The following is a 21,364-nucleotide window of genomic DNA, read 5'->3' as shown; positions in this document are numbered from 1 at the left end:
GAAATTAGACAGATTGAGTATACAAGAAATAAAATAATTATTTATTAATTTTTTGTCCACCCTCTGTGGAGCACCACTGCAATGGCCCCATAAAGTGATGGAAAAGTTTGGTCATAGCACCACGAGGACAACATCGTACAATGAAGTTGACAATTACCGAATCAAATGGCGACACCTCAGCAGCTTCGTTTCTTGGCCAATGGGAGGAGACCGCGTCACGTGGTTCGCATTGTACGGCTAGTCAGCCAACATTGGGCAAGTGATTACTGCAATTGGGGTGATCGTGACTTTTTGGTGCTGTGAAGCTGGAATTTGCGTTGCCTGTGCTTTTATCCTATTCGAGTAGATATTTTACTGTTGATCTTTGGTTTAAGACTGAATCGAATTTGAAAATGAGGCCAATTTATTTTAGGTAAAAATTAAAAATTAAATAAAATATTATTTTTTAATATTATTATTTTAAATTTTATAATTTTAGATTATTTATTATATTTTAAATAAAAATTTTAAAAAAATATAAAATTAAAATAAAATAAGACACTTATTAAATACAAACGAGTCCTTATCATATTATGGTCCCGTTTTAATATAGATGATTTGGTTTCTGCCCAGTTTGGTATTAGGTCTAGTTTGATTATAAAGATAAAAATAAATGAGATGAGATAAAAATTAAAAATTAAATTTAAATATTGTTAAAATATAATTTTTGTTTAAAATTTGAAAATTTTAAATTATTTTTTATATTTTATATATGAACTTGAAAAAATTATAATGATTATATGATACAATCTTATCTTATCTTATCTACCAAATCGAACCAAACCTTACAAAATTTTAAAATTATCTCGACATATCTTATCTCAATTTAATATTCAAACATCAATTTTAGATTTTTTATTTAATCGTTACAATTTTTTTAAATTTTTAAATAAAATATAAAAAATAATTCAATTTTTTCAATTTTCAAAATAAAAATTATGTAAAAAAATTATATTTGAACCCACTTTTAACCTTATAATTTTTTTATTCAATTTTTTCTTTCTCCTTTATCAAAATCCCATAAAAATCTTAATTCAAATTATTTCACTATTATCTACAAATTATCTTACTATTATTTACAGATTTCTTATCATCTCTTATTTGTAAACAAACGAGACCTTCGAGCACTTCTAATGGTTTATGTATCTTATCTTTTAAAATAATCATCGAAAAACTTTTTTTTTTTATTTTATGTACTGACTTTTACAATATATCATCTATCAGTTTATCTATTTGTTCTTTATATCATTTAAATATAATAATTTTAATTTTTTTTATTCATTATAAATATTTTCTCTAATTACCAATAATATCCTCATATCTATTGATATTTGCAATATTTTTCAATATATAATATCATATAATTATGTTATATTTTACATTAATCCAAATTTATAAGCTAAACCAAAATATAAATTAATTAAAAAAATGAGATTATATCATGAAAATATTGTCAAAATATATTAAAAAAATACACATTCTCGATAATTTTATAAAATGTTCTAAAATAATACTTGCCTTTATTATTAACAAGATCAAAACTTTTGCATATATAAAAGTCGAATGGACTATAAAAGGAAGTGCTGGAGAGTAGATAAGAGATGAGAGAGTGGGGCCAATGCGAAAATGATAAAAGGATTAAAATGAAAATAAGATAAAAATAAAAGATGATGAAATGAGAGAGAAATAATAATAAAAAAAATGTTTAGATTAATGAAGAGTAACCTTTTACATATAGAGGATTTATGGTAGCTTAATGTAGTATAAAAAAACATAATAGATAACCCAATGTAAATTACTTTTGGCCATCTTTTTTTATATTTTACGTAAAGTTGTATTTTACAAAATCTATTATGAGTGCTCTTAGTATGTAAGTTTTTTAGATAAGTAATATTGTATATAAGCTTCATATAGATAAGTTTTATGTAAATGTTTTTGTAAAAAAAAAGTAGATTTTACTTAAGATAATAGGGTTTTTTATATATTTTTTAGGTGAGTTCTACTTTTTTATAAACAAATTGCACAAAATTTGTCTAAATTTATCTATTTAAGATTTGTACAAATCATTTCTTTTATGAAATATGGATGTTTTGTATTTGTCATTTTTAATATAAATTTTTTGTAAAAAAATAAAAGTTCTTATACTTATAAGTTGGTGTATAAATCACATATTCTATACTATTAATATGGCAAGACTTAATTTGTAAGAAATTTAGATTTTATAATTTTCTTATAAATCAAAGTATTGTCGTACGATATGGAGTGTGAGACAGTGTGTGCACCAGCTTAAGGTGAAATTTTTCAAAAGAGAGATTGTACTAAAAAAGAGTGACTTTTTTTTTTAAGAGTTTTGCTGTGTACAAATAAAGCCACTTATTACTCTGCGTACCAATAATGATTTATTCATATTCAAAATTTAAATTAGTATTGTTTTCAATAAAATTTACTTTTTGACCAATTACATTAGATTGGTACACATATTAGTATACAGTTGTGCTTGCAACTAGATTTTTCCTTTTTTAAAACTTTTTCAAATACCCACAAAAAATAAAATAAACAATTCAACCTTTTCAAATCTCAAAATAAAAATAATATTAAAAATATATATTTTAATAATATTTTATTCAACTCTCAATTTTAATCTTAATTCATCTTGTCTTATTTATGAAAATAAACAAGACATAAACAGAATACAACTGAATCAACAAATTTCGGTAGTTAGGCTCGTTGGTTAGATTTGCATGTTTCTTCTAGTTTGGATAGCTAACCCTAAATTATCTTATCTCATCTCACATAATCATTATAAGTTTCATAAATTTTCACATAAAATATTATAAATAATTCAATTTATTCAAATTTTAAAATAAAATTAATATTAAAATATTTTTAAAATATTATTTCTAATATTATTATTATTTTAAAATTTAAAATAATTAAATTATTTATTTTATTTTATATAAAAATTTCAAAAAAGTATACTAACGATATAGAAATAAGATGGATAAAACATTTTTATTATGAAAAATTTTAAACATAAGTCAACATACTACATATCATATTTTTTTTAAGTTTTTTTATTAAATGTTTAATATATAAATAATGAATAAAAAAATTTAATTATTTTAAGAAAAATAAATTTTAAAAAAAATTAAAAAATATATATATATTTATATAATATATGATGTAGCTTATGTGTAGTAATGGTCTTTTATTATTCGTGGTGATTCTTTAATGGCCTTTTCATTTGTCAAATCAAACGAACTGTACGTCTTGAATGGTCGACAGCCCCACCTCCTCTTGTAAGAGATCTATACTATAAGTTTAATGGAATATCTGATTTTCTTAATTAGTAATTAGTGTGCCGACAAATGCCGGACAAAGTGGGGTTATTCATTTAACATTGACTTGAGCATCAATAAATATTATAAGTGATTTTAGAGTATTTTTATCGGATTAGCAATCTCAACTGTTAAAATTTATTTAATAAAAATAATATTTACAATCTTAATTATATAAATATCGTGTATTTTTTTTTTTAAAAATTAATATAAGATCTATATAAAAATAAAAAATAAAAAAAAATTAACTTTTTAATCGTAAACTCTATTATTTTTCAAAATAATTATATAATATTTACACATTCTACGACTGTATATAACATTACTCTAATATATTTTTATTTTTTAAAATAATTTTTATTTCATTTTCATAACCTAACAACCTAAAACAATTAGCAAATATGAATTATAAGAAAATGGATATAGAATGATAAGGCCTTGCTGCAGTAACAAGTCAGATTTGTTTTCAGATTTACTGTAGCTCATGGGCCGGTGTAGTTTAATTTATAATAACACTAGCAAAATTAAGTGTTCAACTACCATTTCATTAAGTCTACACACAACATCTATAAAAGCAAATTACACATAAAGGTGTCGCTAATATTTCAATTTTCAAACAAATATTCTTAGCATTTTCTAACACTTTACAAATTCCTAAACTCCTAAGTCCGAGCTCCTGACTTGATATTGAAGAAATATCACGTCGTTGTGTAACTTACTTACTGAGACTTACTATAAATATAAATAGATTGTTTAAAAGTAAATTTATAAATTAACTTAGTTTTATAAAATTTGTCATATTTAATTTATAATAAAAATAACTTTATACTATGAAATATTATATTAAATCACGTAAATTTATAAATTTATTTATATATTTTTTTTGGGGCTAAAATATTTTTCTTACTTTTATAGTGAGTTTATATAGACTGAACATTTTCCTTATTATAAACTTGGAACAAATATTGGAAGGAATAAAAAATTTGGGCATACTCTCTCTCTCACTCTCTCAATTTACCACTCCACATTGCAGTCTCACTTCGCCGCTATCAATCACCCCAACGTTCCCCAGCTTCATCATCGAAGCAGCAAACTCCCTAGACAAGAGACTCTGATCTTTGGCAAATGCTTCAACAATCCACCTACTCCTGTAATCACCAACCCGTGCTTGATCCGATCCCAACACGCCCTTTCCTGCCATTATCCTTTTGTAATATTCGTTATCAAAAGTTGACAAGGTCGAATCAAAGAACTCTCCCGCATTGCGATCCTTGTTTGGTTTTGGGCATTTCTTTCTCAGATTTTCTGCAAACTCATCATTCATATTGGGATCGGTCCCATGCACTGAACTAAAGTTATGCAGCCGGGCTTCGAAAGAAGAACAGTGTGTAAAGCCAAGGCTGTGAGCACCAAAAAGAGCTACCATATATTTGACTCCTAAACCTCTCTTGGCAAAGCTTTGAATGAGTTGGGTTACGTTGAAGGTTGGAGCTGGTAAATTGATGGTTTCTGCTGCCTTTGACACCTTTCCATCTTTCCGACCTTTCAATATGTTCCAATACGGCCCCCCGTCTGAAAAAAATAGAAACAGATGCTACCATAATTATATATGATTTTAAATTTTAAAAATTTTATTTGCACTTTTCTATATTCTTTTGTCACTTTTCTTATGTGATTAGTTGTGTATTAAAAAAAGTAATCTAACTAATCGTATCGATGAAGTGTACAAAGAGTACGCAAAATTTTTAACAATTTAAAAGTTGTTTGGGAACTTAGATGAGAGGATATCGTCTTAAAAATTTTCACAATTTCTTTCTTAAATATCATTCAAAGAATCAAATGCAAAATATTTTTTATTATAAAATTATCAATTTTTTTTATCTAATCATTACAACATTTTCAAACTTCTAAACAAAACACAAAAAATAATACAATATTTTTTAAATTTTAAAATAAAAATTAATATTAAAAAATAATATTTAAACAATTTTTTAACTTTATAATATATTTATTCAACTTTTTCTTCCTCATTTCTTAAAACTCAATAAAACATCTTACTTCAAACCATTCTACTACTATTTATATAATTATCATTTTATTTCATTATCCAAACATGCCCTTAGTGTGAATATCTCCATTACGAAATTAATACATAAAATGAGTCCTATAAGATTTATTAAATATTTGATGTTGTCATAGAAATTATTTTGAACGGTTATAAGTGATGTAGAATTCACTTATCTATGTTTATTTTTCTATTGCTCTAGACTTCAAATTTCGGTTAAGAATTTTAGCGGATCATGGAGGTTTGGATAGTGAGTTGAGATAAGAGATAAAAGTTGAATAAAATATTATTATAATATTATTATTATTTTGATATTTGAAAAACTTGTATTATTTATTATATTTTAAGTGAAAATTTGAAAAAATTATAAAAATTAGATAAGATGAATTAATATGAGTTAAGATAACTTTTATATTCAAATCGGGCCTTAATGATATACAAATGTAGCTCGATCGACTGGGAGATAGCAAGGAAATTATACCATGGTTACAGCATCTCTTGCTGCAATGGCAACTATATCAGCACAAGAAACTTTATGTGGACATGACATTTCAAGCTTAGATTTGACATCATCGATCATGTAAAATGAACGAAGAGAGATATTCGAAGGACCGTCTTTCTCAGCTTGGTTGCCCGAAGTCGAGTCCAGCAACACAGAGGCGTCGCATCCCTAACAAGATAGAGAAGATTATGAAATATTCCCATTTCCACAATAAAAGTAGCTAGAGAAAGCCAAAGAGATCATACGTACGTACCCTTATGAAACAGTCATGGAAGAACATCCTCAGGATTCGAGCTGGAACTTTAGGATCATGCATGGATGCGTTATAAACTGCCCCAAAAATTATCTTCTCAGCTTACGGACATGTTTGGTCATAATAATGAGCATCAAGCCCCGCTCTTGACAATGAAATCATTAGAAAGAGAAGGAAAGTTTGTGTAAAAGACTAAGCTTTTGGTGCAAATTAATATAGCCATTGATTTTTGATTAAGGCAAAGATAAAAAAGATCTAAGAAATGACGAGTGAATAACAATGATAAAAAGATTGCCGAAGTACACAGTATATATATATAGTTAATCATGGTTTAGAAAAAGCAAAGATTTCAATCTTTTTCATGTAGATTACATTATACTTCAAAGCCACTCAATGTTGTACAAACCCGTAGAAATTAGAGCCTGTTTGCCTTCTGCTTTGGTATCAAGTATCTCTAGCTAAGCTCTTATCTTGTACGATCAACAAAGAAATTATTTCAATTATTCTTGGCCTAGATTTATCATCCCCAAATCATATCGCTATGTGGTATATGTTAAGTGATTGTCATTTAACTGCATATGATTACTTCAAAAGATTATCACAAGAACAATAAAAATTAAAAAAAATTAAGATAAAAATAAAATTATAGACAGAAATATATTATTGTTGTTGCATGTATAGCTAGTCGCTTAGCGCAAAGTACGGTTGGTGAAAGCTGGTACAAGAACTCTATACGACACTTTCTTTCTTCAAATAAGGAGCTAATATTGTTGTTTGGGTGCAGAGAAAGTAAAGCAGAAAGACTTTTTTTTAACAAGTATTTATATTTGCGTACTCTTTATACACTCCACTAATATGATTGGCTGCATCACTTCTTTTTAATATAAAGAATTGTTTTGGCCAATTATATCATTGGAGTACATGAAAAATACGTAAAAATGACTATATGTAGCATAATTTTTTTTTTTTTTGGGTGAGGGGGGAAGTTGGAGTCTTTTAGTTCATTTAAGTAGCAAAATTGTTGCCCAATAATAGGTGGCAGTAGTTCACAGAAAGCGTACGTATAGTATAATGGATTATCTTCCAATCTGAAGCCACGAGTATGTGGTGCGAATTATCTAAAATCATAGTTTTTGATGGTGAATAACAGGCCAAATATGGCTGAATATTTGAGAAGAGACGCATTGAAAAAGAAAAAAAAAAAGAAAAAAAAATGGGAGACAGAGATTGGTTGCACAATTACACCACTTCAAACAACACTTCAACTTGGGAAGAAAGAACAGTCAGATTTTATCAAGCAAGTAAATGTCATTGAGCAACAACTACAGAACCAATTTCATAGGTAGAAGCCTTAATGCCTTATAAGGATTGGTTACTATGTAGTCGGATTGCTAAGTGTAAAATCGTCGGTACATGTCAACTTCAGTGAGATAGAAGATGCCCGGGAATAAGACAGGACTATCCTTGATTGTCACAAATGTCCTTCACTTCATATCGTAGCTCCATGAGCCTCAAAAGTTTCAACATATTTCTTAGAAGGAAACTGCACGTGAGATGGTGCTGTTTAAAGGTCATAATTCAAATGGTCACTGAGCTTGAGTGCAAATGAGCCGATGATGTGTGTTGATGAAACTTCTGAGCAGGGGCTTGGGGCAGGGGAGTAATAGTTACCATTTAAGACCACATTTAAAAAGAAAAAAAAATAGGCCAACCAAGGTCCCTGTAGCCCAAGAACCAAGGCAAGCACAAGTTGATTCGGCCTAGAGTTCAAGAAAGTTGTGAAGGAGAGATACCTCAAGTCTTGATTTCAACTTCTTTTTTTTTCATAAGTAATAAGATATTTCATTAATATAAAGATAGGCACAACCCAAGTACACTAGAGATATATGAAAGCATACACCTATTGATTTCAACTTTCCAGAAATATTCATCACGTTCGCAATGTTTGACAAGTTGGAATGATGATGACCTCCTATTTGTTATTATCATGGAGCTGGCACTTAGTAAAATTATTCTAACCTTGGTGAATAGTGGCTTTATCGAGAGATTCTCGGTGGGTAATCCTAATAGGGGCACCATTAACTTATCTCATTTATTGTTTGCAAATGATAAACTGATTTTTTGTGAGGTAGAACAACACTAAATTTGAACACTAAGGACATTATTACTTTGTCTTGAGGCGGTGTCCGTGTTGAAAGTGAACTTTGATAAATTAGAATTGTTATCAACGGGTAATGTTTCTAACATCTGATAGCTAGCTAGTATCCTTGGACGTAAGGTTTCCTCTCTTCCCATAAATTACTTGGGTAAATCTTCCTTTGGGGGCAACTGCAAGATCTATATCAATTGGGATACAGTGGTGGACAAGATTGAACACAGATTGACAAGTTGGAAGATATCAATTGATAGGATCACTCTTATCAAAAGTACTCTTTCTAATCTTCCAACGTATTTTTTATCTGTATTATCAATTCCAGCAAGTGTGGTAAACAGTATTGAAAAGCAGTATCGTGATTTTCTTTGGAGTGGGATAGGAGAAGAACTCAAGAATCATCTACTCAAGTGCGATAAAGTATGTTCTCCAATATTTTCGGGTGGGTTAGGTATTAGAAACTTGAGAATTTTCATCTGAGCCTTGCTTGGGAAATAATTGTGGAGATATAATATAGAACGAGAAACCCTATGGAAGTCAATGATTGATTGCAAATATTAAAGATTTTTTTTCGGGGGGGGGGGGGGGGGGGGGGGCACTAGGGAGGTCCATGGGGTTTATAGAATGGAAATTTGGAAACATATTCGAAGGGGGTGCGGGATCTTTAATCGGCATAGGTGGATCTAGAATAAAATACTGAACTGACGTATGGTGTGGAGATCAAGCCCTAAAGGATTTATTCGTATCAGCTTTTAGGATTGCAGGTGAGAAAGATGCCTTGGTGGTTAATTGCATGGAGTCATTTGGGGAGCTAGTCCAATGGAACGTGAATTCCAGTGTTTCACTACAATCGTCCAAGATTGGGAAGTTGCCAGCTTTGGGGAGTTCTTTGCTCTTTTACACACCATGAGGCAGAAAATCCAAGGTGTAGATTAGATGTGGTGGATACCCACAGATAAAGGTAAAGCTGCCAACACCCACAAAATCACATAATACACAATTCCCTTGGAGAAATATATGGAAAAACAAGGCACCTCCAAAAACAACATTTTTTGTACGGACTGCAATATTAAGTAAGATCTTGACGACAAATAATCTACGAAAACGTAAGGTGATCATAGTAAATTGGTGTTGTATCTGTATGAAAAATGGTAAAAATATAGATCAGATACTATTGCATTGTGAGGTGGCTGGAATGTTATGGAATGAAGTGTTTAATAAAGTTAGCTCGGGTTATGCTTGCCACAGTGACAGAGCTCAAAGCCAGTTGGATAAAATATATATGAGGTTTTCCACAAATCTCAGCGGTGGGGAAAATGGTCTCGATTTGTATCATGTGGTGCCTATGGAAGGAGCAAAATGACAGGACATTTGGAACTTAGATTATTTTTTGTTAGAACTCTTTTTCTTTGGGCCACATCTATAGATTGTTGTGGCCTCAATTTGTATGATTTTCTTATTTCTTTTACTTCTCTCCAACTAGGTGTATTTTTTGAATACCAGTTTACTTGGGTTATGCCTATTAATCGTTTACTTATATAAAAAAAAAATTATACTCGCAGTGAAGTTTAATTTGTGTTTTGTGTGAATTTTTGAAAAGTTTGAAAATGTGAATCTGAATATTGTGAACCAAAAAAATGCAAGCCCACGTGACATAGTGCGGATTATAGTATAGTATTTATAAAAATTAAATGTATGATCTTTATTTTTAAAAGGTGAAAAAGTATATAACAAGTTGGGCAGAATTGAGGATTCCTAATTAATTAAAAATTGCTATTTTTTTTAAAGTTTGACTCTGACTCCAAATTAATTTGAATTAAAAAGTTTATTTATAATGAATTATGCAGATGTTAATACATAATCCTATAGAGTATATTATTATTTTTATAGTTTTGGGTATATACTGTATAATATATGTTTATGTCTTTAATTTACTTATATAATTATCATAACTTGAACTTCAAGTTCCAAGTTTCAACTTATATATAGTTGTATTATACAGCACTAAATATTATATACAATAATTACATTATATCTTGCTAAATGTTACAAAACCATACATTATTTTACAATATTATATAATGTAGTATAAACAATATTATTAAGTTGAAGGTTACAGCTTATAGCTGATTGATTTCGTCGGTAAAGAATACCATTGGAAAACCAGTGGAGGAGGGATCAGACCAATGAGAAATGGCTAATATGACTTGAAAAATAAGAAACTATGACAATGGAAGAAAATGTGATATAATTACTGCATTAAAAGTGTTTGACAGAATGAAATAGAATAATTTGAAGAAAAATACAAGCCTTTTAAAATGCATAAATTAAACTTGATCTTTATACATCTCTCATCAACTCCTAATCTTCTGTTGGCTCTTAATATTGTTTGCCTTAATAATTTGTTTCAATATGAATCATTAAGAAATAACAGCAGCCAGTTTTTTTTTTTTTTTTTTTCCAAGTTGCATTATATGAGGAAATGTAAAAGGTTGATTTCTCAAAAAATATGGTACCTGTTTGGGTAGTTACTAATTCAATGCCAGAGCGTTGAAATTAAATTTTCTAATGTAAAATAATCCATTTTATTGTAAGTTTGTCGTTCTCTTCCCCTTAACAATTTTTTATTCTCTCTTTTCAAGCTTTTACTAAACAAACATGCATGCTTAAAAGGCATGGAAGAAACATCGATCTAATATGGGACACATTTACAACATGTCTGGCCTCTCAACCTAATTTGAAAAAAAAAAAACACTAAAACTGATAAAGCTGCAAGACTTCCAAAACTGATTTAGGTTAAAATAGGTGGGCTACTTTACAGCTAATGAAATTGAGCTTTATAAGTACTTCTAGGGAGCTAGGTTACAAGTTGAGTGGCCTTTTGGTATTAACTCGTACTTTTTTTTGGGTTATAAAAAAGATGCGGTCGTTTGTAGTTTTATGCAGGGAATTGATGGCTTCGGCTTGTGCTTTGTTGTGAAGCTTTATGTGCATACCTAGTGTTTGTATGGGTTTCTATGTGGAGTTATTTGCTATACTTGCCTTGGATAGCTACTGATCATGAGTTCCTCTATTTCACTTGTTATCTGCATTTTTAATTTTTTCTGAATCGCAACCTCTTTTATAAATCCAAATAAAGTGAAAGTAGATGATAAATTCATATTTAATTATTTAGATATTCTTAAATTTTCTTGTTATCACAATTACATACACAAATAAGGACCATTTAGATACATTAATCATTGGCATATCTTTTGATATACATGTTGTAAAACAATTTTATAGTTTGTAAAGCAATTACTTTGTATTGGTGACCTACTTTTCAAGATTGCATGTGAAAAAGAAGCTTCAGTGGCTAATTGTATGGAGATATTTGATGACTAGTCCAATGGAATGTGAATTTCACTAGGGCAGCTAGGAAGTTGGCAACTTTGAGGAGTTATTAGTCTCCTATACTCCATGAAATCGAGAACTCAAAGAGCAACCCTACAGGCAATGGTACATTCTCGGTTCGTTCTTTTTATAAGTCTCTCACACAACTACAGAATAATCAATGTCCATGGAGAATGGAACATAACACACCTCCCCAACCCCAACCTCTTGTTTCTCGTAAAACTAATCCTCTATCCGAAAATCCCACTACAAGAACTTCTTCAAAATGCCCTCCTTTCGTCTTTCCTTGACTTGAGCTACCTCCCTTAGCATCGTAATTGATTGCCCATAAAAAGACACTTCAACTCTCTACTTTTCTTAAAATTTGATTTGGATTCAAGCGCGTGGCTCCCCTCGATCACAGTGAGTAGTGCTTTAAATCGATCTTCATATTCTCCATGTGAAAGCCCCAGGATTTGCTTAAACCCTTTAACTTTATTCAGAACCTAATCTGATGGTGAACGCATTATATCGTTTATCGGAGTAAGAGAAGTTAGGGGAACAACACTATCCCTAGACAAGACCCAAGTGAACTCCCAACTCTAAACATTCCTCCACAGTAGGCACCAAACCTTGATTTTCATGAATTTCCTATTTCCATATATTCTTCCTAAATGGATGTTACCTCTTGTATACCATCTTTATTCTTATCAATATAATCATTTACTTATATAAAAAATTGTATTGGTGTACATTTATATTGATGTTTTTAACGTTATTGTTTAACACATATTTAATATCGATTAATACGTTTCCTCAGCAAATTCAATTGAATATGTTAACTTATTTATGGAAATGGATACACAATTACATATGTGAAGAAAGGGAAACCAAAAAGCTAAAAATAGACATATTAACTCAAGTTCTTTAGCAAAACAATTTAAAAACACTATTGTAGTAAGATCAAAGTCTCATCAAGAAGACTCATTTTATGTATATCTCTCTTCTATTTAAAGCCCTAAATTCATGTTAAAATTTGAAGGAATCTTTTTTCCATTGTAGTGAACCATCATTGAAACAATATCGTCATTAAAGCTCTAAATTTTATTTGTGCTTAATACACATGCAATAAAAGGAAAACTTTGACTCGCACATGTCATATAAGTCATTAGAAGTGTATAGTTATAGGAATATTATTAGGTACATCGGAAATATAACTCACATGATACTTTCATCATATCATAAAATGTCATTTATGCTTTTAAATTCACATATATAAGAATTAATTGGTTTTAATGACATAGCATAGCATAATTTTATTTGATTTTCTAATTGTTGTTTGGATACCTTGTTTAATCTAGATTGGGGTTTTGATTTCTAAACTAATTTTAGGGATAAATTTAGATTTTCGATTTTTTGATTTTTGTAAATGGGTCCTCTAGTTTTTGTAAACATGTAGGAGCATAACAGAGTATTTAATTGCTTTGTCCTCTGGTTTTGCTTAATCTAGATTACTTTTTGATTTTTCGTTCTTAGTTTTAGATTAGGGTTTCGATTATGCTACTATTATGTATTTGTACTATGATGTTTAGATTAATAAGTACAACTAAAGTCTAACTAGTCAGAAATAATCAAAGATCATATAGCTATTTTGACCACTCTTGGTGTGTTTGTGCACATATGTAAATATTTTTAACTTACTTATGGGGCTCTCTGGAAATCATGTATGGATATAATTTCAAATGAATGTCTTAAAGGGGAAATTTGGTACACTTGTTGTCATCTAATTAGCATGTGATTCCTTCATAAATGTCTGGTGTATCATCACAATGTTTGGCCTGTTTTAATTGGTTTAGAGTTGCTGTTAGGAAACTGTTTTAATCTTGAGGTTTTTCAGTTACTATTTTGAAGATGTTTGATTGTAGTTTGTTGTTAGTTTTGCTAATCTTCTATTATAATGTGCTGATTTAATTTTCAATATGATTATGAGTACACTCTTTATACTGTTAAAGGCTGAACACTTTGTGCTTCAATACAATGGTACTGTTTAATGTGCTGTTTTAGTAACATTTTGTTGAAGGATTAACACTTTAATTGATAAGAATCCCTTCTTCACCTCATTGTTGGAATGTTATGAAGGTGGTATTAACAACCCCCTTAGGGATACTGCAAATGTTGATATCCAAGTGACACAACGCCAATGGGAAAAAAATGGCACCTAAACAAAAATCCCAGCGGGGTGTATCATTTAATATAGAGGAAGATGCTCTCCTTGTTTCAGCTTGGCTTAACATTAGTATAGACTCCATACAAGAGACTGACCAAACCTCCATACATTTGTGGAGTAAAGTTTATGATTATTACTCCACCTATAAAAAACCTAACGGTTAAGAACGATCTGTACCCTCTCTGACCAATCGGTGGTCAACCATTAAAAATTGTATCAATAAATTTTGTGGTTCCATGGCCTAAGTTGAAGGAATGCATCCAAACAATGCGACCATCTAGACAAGGTATAATGGTTTTTTCAATATTTTATTGTTCTAATTATTAAGTATTTGTAATAACATAGCGTGCTGATTGTTCCACTATTTTGTAGATTGATAAGGAAATTTTTTTTATACCAATAGCCTTAAAAAACTAACTTCAACATGGATCATTGTTGGAATGTTTTAAGGCACCAACCGAAATGGCAAGCACACATGGAACTCATAAGAAGAAAAGACAATGTCTCACATTCAGGTATTACTCCAAACTCAATACGATTAGGAGAAGACATGGAAAATGTACCCGTGGATTGTGAAAGACCTCCGGGCAAGAAAGCTGAAAAAGAAAGAGAAATAATGAAAATGTAAGGAAACATAAGATAATAAATTTAATAAGGTCTTAAGGCAAATGAAAGATGATAGAAAGACTTGTATGATAGAGAGAAGAGAATCAATATTAAAGTTTTGCAATGATAGATCTAAGTTACTACTTGTTAAGAAGAAAAAACTTGAAATGGAAATTAAGGTTCAAGAAGAAAGATTTGAATTAGTAGCTCTCAAGAAGAGAAAAAATGATATAAAAATTATGAAATTGGATATTGATTCCATAAATTCTGTACGGCAAGAGTATTTCCATAATTTTCAAATGGAAATCATTGAGGAATAAAGGAATAAGACCATATCGCATACATAATTGTATGCTTAGTTTTTGGTATTTTGTAATTTTTTGACTGTGTGGTGACCTGTTTTGGGCATTGTTGTACTGCTGGTTGCTATCAAATGGAAATTAGTTTTTGTTCCTCTTGATGGAACTGTATTTTGATGGTTGTTGATTGCTAGTGGGTTTTGATTAGGTCAATTTTGTTGTTGCTAGTTGCTAGTGGAGCTACTGCTTGCTGGTGCGGTGGAGCTGCTGGAAGACTTGTAGCTACTGCAAACTAGTGGAGCTATTGCTTGGTATTGGTGGTGGAAATTTTGGTGAAGCTACTGCTTATGTTGAAAGTGTGCTGGAGCTGCTCCTTGTATTCCATTTTGGTAGAGTTTCTGCTTGTTTTGACTGCTTGATATTGGTTTTGGTACTAGAAATTTGTATTCTAGACAACTAGGACAAATTTGTATCAAGTGTATGAATTCGTATCAAAATCAACTTTTTGGAACTTGTATTAAGTTGATTTTGCTACATAAAATTTGTATTAAGTTGATGATATGTTTTTTAGCACATGTTAATATTTGTTGATGAAATTTGTGTATATATAAATTTGGTCATTTTGATATATGAAATTGATAAAATTTGTACACATGAAATTGGTTTTTTTAACACAGGTTAGATAATAGAATCTGTAGTGGATGCTAATTGCAAAATCTATAAAAATAATCATAATAATAATTTTAGGTAAAAAATTAATAATAAAAAATAATAATATTTTTTATTACTATTGTGGCTCAAAGATGCATAATCCAACATAGGAGTTTTTCTTGAATGGCAAAATCAATCTTTAAAAGAGGTCATTTTGCATATGCATATAGAAAAACCAATGCCAATACTCTTATAAGGTTATAGTTGTAAAAATATTATTAGGTACCTCTAAAGTACTATAACTCACGTTACACTTTCATCCTATCATAAAATGTCACGTATGCTTTTAAATTCACATATATAAGAATTAATTAGTTTTAATGACATGGCATAGTATAGTATAATAGGATGAGACCACTACGTTTTGAGATTCCCTAATAATTATTTTTAGTTACAGTCATACGGCCCCAGCTAAAAGAAAAAGGACAAAAATTAGACTCGAGCAACATTTCCTGGCAGCATATAAATGCGTGAATGCAATTCTCGCACGTAGTCTGTTATGGTAATCGAAGTTGTTATCATAAAATGTTAGGCGGAAAGGTTTTAGATTTTGCATTTGAAATGCCGTCTAGGGAAAATCCCATTGGATGAAGCAGAAGGACCAACGCCAAGCTGCTGACCCCCCAGTTCTAAAATCAAATTGGCTGGCTGTATATACACCAAGTTTCATCAAACTTTGAGAAACCCTAATTAATGAAAACTTGCATAACATGACAATTTAAGAGGTACAGTTCAGGAAATTCACTAAAGATGAAAAGAGGCACAAAACCAGTAGTGAGAGAAAGAGAAAGATCATCAGACCCACCAAGAATTTTCCAGGCACTTGAAGATGCAAGGAAAGAAAACGGTAATTAACATGGAAATGACTCGATATAGCTGTTTTTCCTCCTAAATATAGATATACCCAGCTCAATCGCCTGAATGTCTGGGAGTCAGATCGAGGAGTACTTCAACGAGGATTTTGTTTTCGAATATGAACCGAATTCCGAAGGTATAAGCAGATAGCTCGCTATCAACCAAGCCAAAAGAGATGAAACAAAAGATCAATCAGAAATACAGAAACTACTGAAAGTCCAGCCAAGTTCCTCGTACACTAGGCCTTTATTACAATTTACCAGACCGTTGTTGCTACATCACTCAGTAGTCATAAGTATTTCATAACCGTGAAAATTCTTTTATGTGTATATATATATATATATATATATAAAAGGCAAAAAAAGAGCACAAGTGCACAAAAATATATGAATACAGGTATCGAATTAAGCAGCATAAGAAAACTGAAACAAACAAACTATAAAGGATTTGTGTAATTTATATTTGGCGATGAAAGAATTACATACTCAGAGCTTGAAAACTCAGAGAGCCTGCCTTTCTGTGAAAAGATGATCGCGGCGACTTCGGCCTCGCAAAGAACTGAGAGCTCGTAAGCCTTATTTAGCAGCCCATTTCGGCGCTTCGAGAAGGTGACTTGCCTGCTCGTCGCGTTTTCGATTCGCTTCACCTGAATCTTCCCTCTCACCATCTCCTCTATAAATTACAAGAACAAAAAACTGCTTCATACTAATCAAAAGGCTTAAAAGGGGATATTCAACATGAAATAATTCCGAATCTCACCAAGTTCTAGGGAAATTTCCGAAAACGCGCGCTTATGACGGTTACAACTTAACCAGAAACTGTGAGGACCCAGAATCGAAAGGAAACTGGATAAAAACTAATTTGTCAAGGTTTTGTTGAAAACTAACTCCAAAAGCCCAGAAAGATTTACAAAAGGAACAGATCACCAAAACCCGGAAGAGAGTATCTCGATAGAAATTTCGGGTAGAAGCGATCAGAACACGTGGACCCCGGCGAGATTTAGAAAGCAAATTAAACCCAGCTATATATCATAAGTGTTAAAAAGTTGGAAACCTAGGAAACCTAGAAAGATTCCGAGAGCAGAAACAAAAGAGATGAGGTTCTTCGTAACTTTGGATGTATTCATCTGTTTCATCGGTCCCTGTCTTCAAAGACGAGATTCTCCCTCATCAAGTTATGTTCTTGACCCACCAAAAGAACAAAGAAAATAAGAAGTAATTGTTTTTATTTTTGTAAAGAAGCGAAGTTCTTGCCAATTCATTAATTGCGGACATAAAGAAAAGTTTAGTCAGAGCACCACCTCGACATCATCGTACAGTGACGTGCGCAAACACCCAGTCATATGCAGACACGACGGCAGCTCTGATTCTTAGCCAATGGATGTCGACCACGTCACGTGGTTCGATTATACGATGGTCAGGTCACATTCTTTTTTTCTTTTTTCATTTATATTTGTATTTTTTAAAAGATTTATTTATTTCCTTTTATGGTCAAGTAGGTTCTTCTGCGGAAGGGATTATGCCGTTGGCGATGGCGACTTTGGTGCCTTTAAGCTGGAAATCTTATGGTTAGAAGGAAAACACATTGCTGGTCTCTTCTCCCAACGTTAGTTCTTCTCCTTTCTTATCGAAGTCTCTCACTTTCCCTCAGTTTTCTGATAAACAAATTGGGAACAACCGTTGGGAAGGTGGAAATAGTGAGTGCAGTAACGGACTCGACTCCTTGGCCTTAATCGAAGACCTGCATTAGTTTTAAGGCCTCCATTGTTCGATAAGATGTTTCTGGAAGTGGAGTGTGCGTCGTGGCTGTTCTCCACTACCTCCTTGACGGCAGATATTGGTCATCGGATCATTTCTCCGGTCTCAGATCGGTGACCATGGACTGGTAACTGGGTGGATTTTGGAATTTTTTTCTTCGAAGAGCTCCATGGGGGAAGAGGCTCAGCGTCACCATCCACGTAGGGGAGGCTGTTTTTGTTTGTCGTCCGAGTGTTGGCATTGGGGATATCCTTTGCTTTCAATCTTGCTTCTGTTCCCTTCTGTTTGCCTGCCTAACGTTCTGATACTCTTGTCGGGGCTTAGGTACTTGGTGGAATTCGTATGAAGCCATTGAAGATGTTTGTTAAAATGCCCAGATGACCTCAAATTTATGGAGATTTCCATTAACAAGGTTATATTTGGAGCAGAACATTTAGGGTAGTTCTCAGAAGTTTTATTCCGAATAGAATGCCAAAGGAGAGAATTCTCTTTGCCCAGTTGAAGGGAGGACAATCACGAAAGGTTTGTTAATTTAATGCTAGAATAAACTTATATATACGCTTTCGATGGTACAAATACCGTTTTGACATCATTTACGTTAGTACAAATACCTATAGAGATGTGTTTAATGTAAATATGTTGAAATTATATGCGTGTAAATATATGAAATAGGTTGAAATGGATTTAAATTTTTTTGAGAAATTGAAAAAGTATTGTGTCCTCCATCAATAATTGATTTGAGATAGGTTGAGATTACTTAACCAAGCAAACACAGCCAAGCGCACTTTTTGGGATTTTTTGTTGTTTTAAAAAAAATTTATAAAATGTCATATTTTTTTTTATACCTATAAATTGTCATTTTTAAGACCCAGAAAATGATGTAAACAACTATTCTTATGTATCTAGATGATACTGAAAATCATTTACATACCATAGCTCCACATGATGTCATATGTGATACATATGCTTTTAACTGAGCTATATAATAGTCCAAATTGGTTATCTAGATGGAATGATATTTGATTGCTTATGTTAGCGTAGAAGTCAATAACTATAATTCTTAAGCATTTTTTATCATGACCATTTTGGTATAATTTGATTAAGCATGTACTGGATTTGATTATGACTATCAAAAAAATTTTTGTTAACGATTTGATTATGACTATCAAAAATTTTTTTCTTAACGATTGGCTGTACATATCATATATGTGTATATCAAGTAAAAATATGTTCTTATAAAAAGTTTATTTATTATTATTTTTTTTTTTACAAAAAATTTAGTTATTCAAAAAGTTAAAATTGGCACATGGCAATCTGTGAAATTGCCACGTGTTTTCAATTAACATTGATGGATGAAAAATTAGCAAAGGGTCCTCTTTCTAATCAACTCTAGTCATACAAAATGTACAGGATCTTTAATTAAACCTAAATACTAAATAGCAAAAGCGTGTTTGATCAAGATTTTCTGAATCTATGTAATTAGTTTAGTACTTTGATTTTCATATTGATTAATCGAATAATATTTGAGTTAATTGGCCAAAGATATTACCGTCTCGCTGTTTTAACTTTTTTTTCTTGTATTTTGTGGGTTTTTGTTAGCATACATTAACTTTGGAAATATGTGCTTTACATCAGTGAGGCGTGAGCCTTGGCTCTAGACAGTATTTGAACTTAAGTGGACCTAGTGATTTTAGAAAAAAAGTTACACAACCTCCTACTATTCACACAATCTTCATACACCACGCTTTTTTTAATTTTTTTTTTATCAAATATTTAATATATGGATAATGAATGAAAGAATTCAATTAGTTTAAGAAGAATAAACTCAAAATTTTTTTTAAAAAAATATTAAAAAATTTAAAAGCTTAAAATAATGTGGTGTGTAGAGGTTTGGGAGGTTGAGTAGGCTTTACTCGTGCTTTTAGCAGCACTGCTTTGAATGGTAAAAATACTTCGGGGAGGATGAAGACGTATGTTCACAACAAAAAGGTCTTTGGCCATACTGAAACTGAGAGAAATTTGATTCATATACGTAGGGTACATATTGCTGTCTTAAAGAGTCCCTATTCAGTCGATGAGATTGTTCTTCTATTTTATGTACTGCAGAACATTAGTCATACAAAATGTACAGGATCTTTAATTAAACCTAAATACTCAATAGCAAAAGCGTGTTTGATCAAGATTTTCTGAATCTATGTAATTAGTTTAGTACTTTGATTTTCATATTGATTAATCGAATAATATTTGAGTTAATTGGCCAAAGATATTACCGTCTCGCTGTTTTAACTTTTTTTTCTTGTATTTTGTGGGTTTTTGTTAGCATACATTAACTTTGGAAATATGTGCTTTACATCAGTGAGGCGTGAGCCTTGGCTCTAGACAGTATTTGAACTTAAGTGGACCTAGTGATTTTAGAAAAAAAGTTACACAACCTCCTACTATTCACACAACCTTCATACACCACGCTTTTTTTAATTTTTTTTTTATCAAATATTTAATATATGGATAATGAATGAAAGAATTCAATTAGTTTAAGAAGAATAAACTCAAATTTTTTTTTAAAAAAATATTAAAAAATTTAAAAGCTTAAAATAATGTGGTGTGTAGAGGTTTGGGAGGTTGAGTAGGCTTTACTCGTGCTTTTAACAGCACTGCTTTGAACGGTAAAAATACTTCGGGGAGGATGAAGACGTATATTCACAGCAAAAAGGTCTTTGGCCATACTGAAACTGAGAGAAATTTGATTCATATACGTAGGGTACATATTGCTGTCTTAAAGAGTCCCTATTCAGTCGATGAGATTGTTCTTCTATTTTATGTACTGCAGACATGGGAAGCAAGATTACAGGGTGTGCAGGACGAGGAAGCAATTGAGCAGAAGCTATGTGAAGATCGCTTGATCCAATTGATGTATATATCTGCTTCATGGGTATGTGAATGGTTATTGTTTGAAAGTTTTTCTTTTTTCACATTATTACCTCTGATAGATCAAGAAAGCATGCTGCAGCAACACATTTTTTTATACTGGAGGAATTTAAAAGGTGACTAGAAGTCTTGTAAACAATAGAGCCTTCCCATCTGTTCCTCTCATGAGTTTTCATATTATTTCTATTTTTTAATTTAATATTAAGTCAATGGCTTGGATTAAACCCTGTAGTTTTCGATTGCTTAGATTTTCTGTTATTTGA

General features: G+C 31.1%; 1 protein-coding gene across 1 annotated transcript; it reads right to left on the bottom strand.

The window, feature by feature from the left end:
* Nucleotides 1-4,302: 4,302 nt before the first annotated feature.
* LOC122307065 (peroxidase 66) lies at nucleotides 4,303-14,480 on the bottom strand. Its single transcript, XM_043119686.1, is given in 4 exon segments — nucleotides 4,303-4,971; nucleotides 5,924-6,112; nucleotides 6,198-6,340; nucleotides 9,299-14,480. Coding segments are annotated over 4 exon segments (1,017 nt in total). The 5' UTR covers nucleotides 9,399-14,480; the 3' UTR covers nucleotides 4,303-4,386.
* Nucleotides 14,481-21,364: the final 6,884 nt, after the last annotated feature.

Source organism: Carya illinoinensis, chromosome 4 (assembly GCF_018687715.1).
Source record: "Carya illinoinensis cultivar Pawnee chromosome 4, C.illinoinensisPawnee_v1, whole genome shotgun sequence".
NCBI classification, from domain to species: Eukaryota; Viridiplantae; Streptophyta; class Magnoliopsida; order Fagales; family Juglandaceae; genus Carya; species Carya illinoinensis.
Note: the sequence above shows the minus strand (reverse complement) of the source record. Positions and strands in the feature narration are given on the sequence as shown.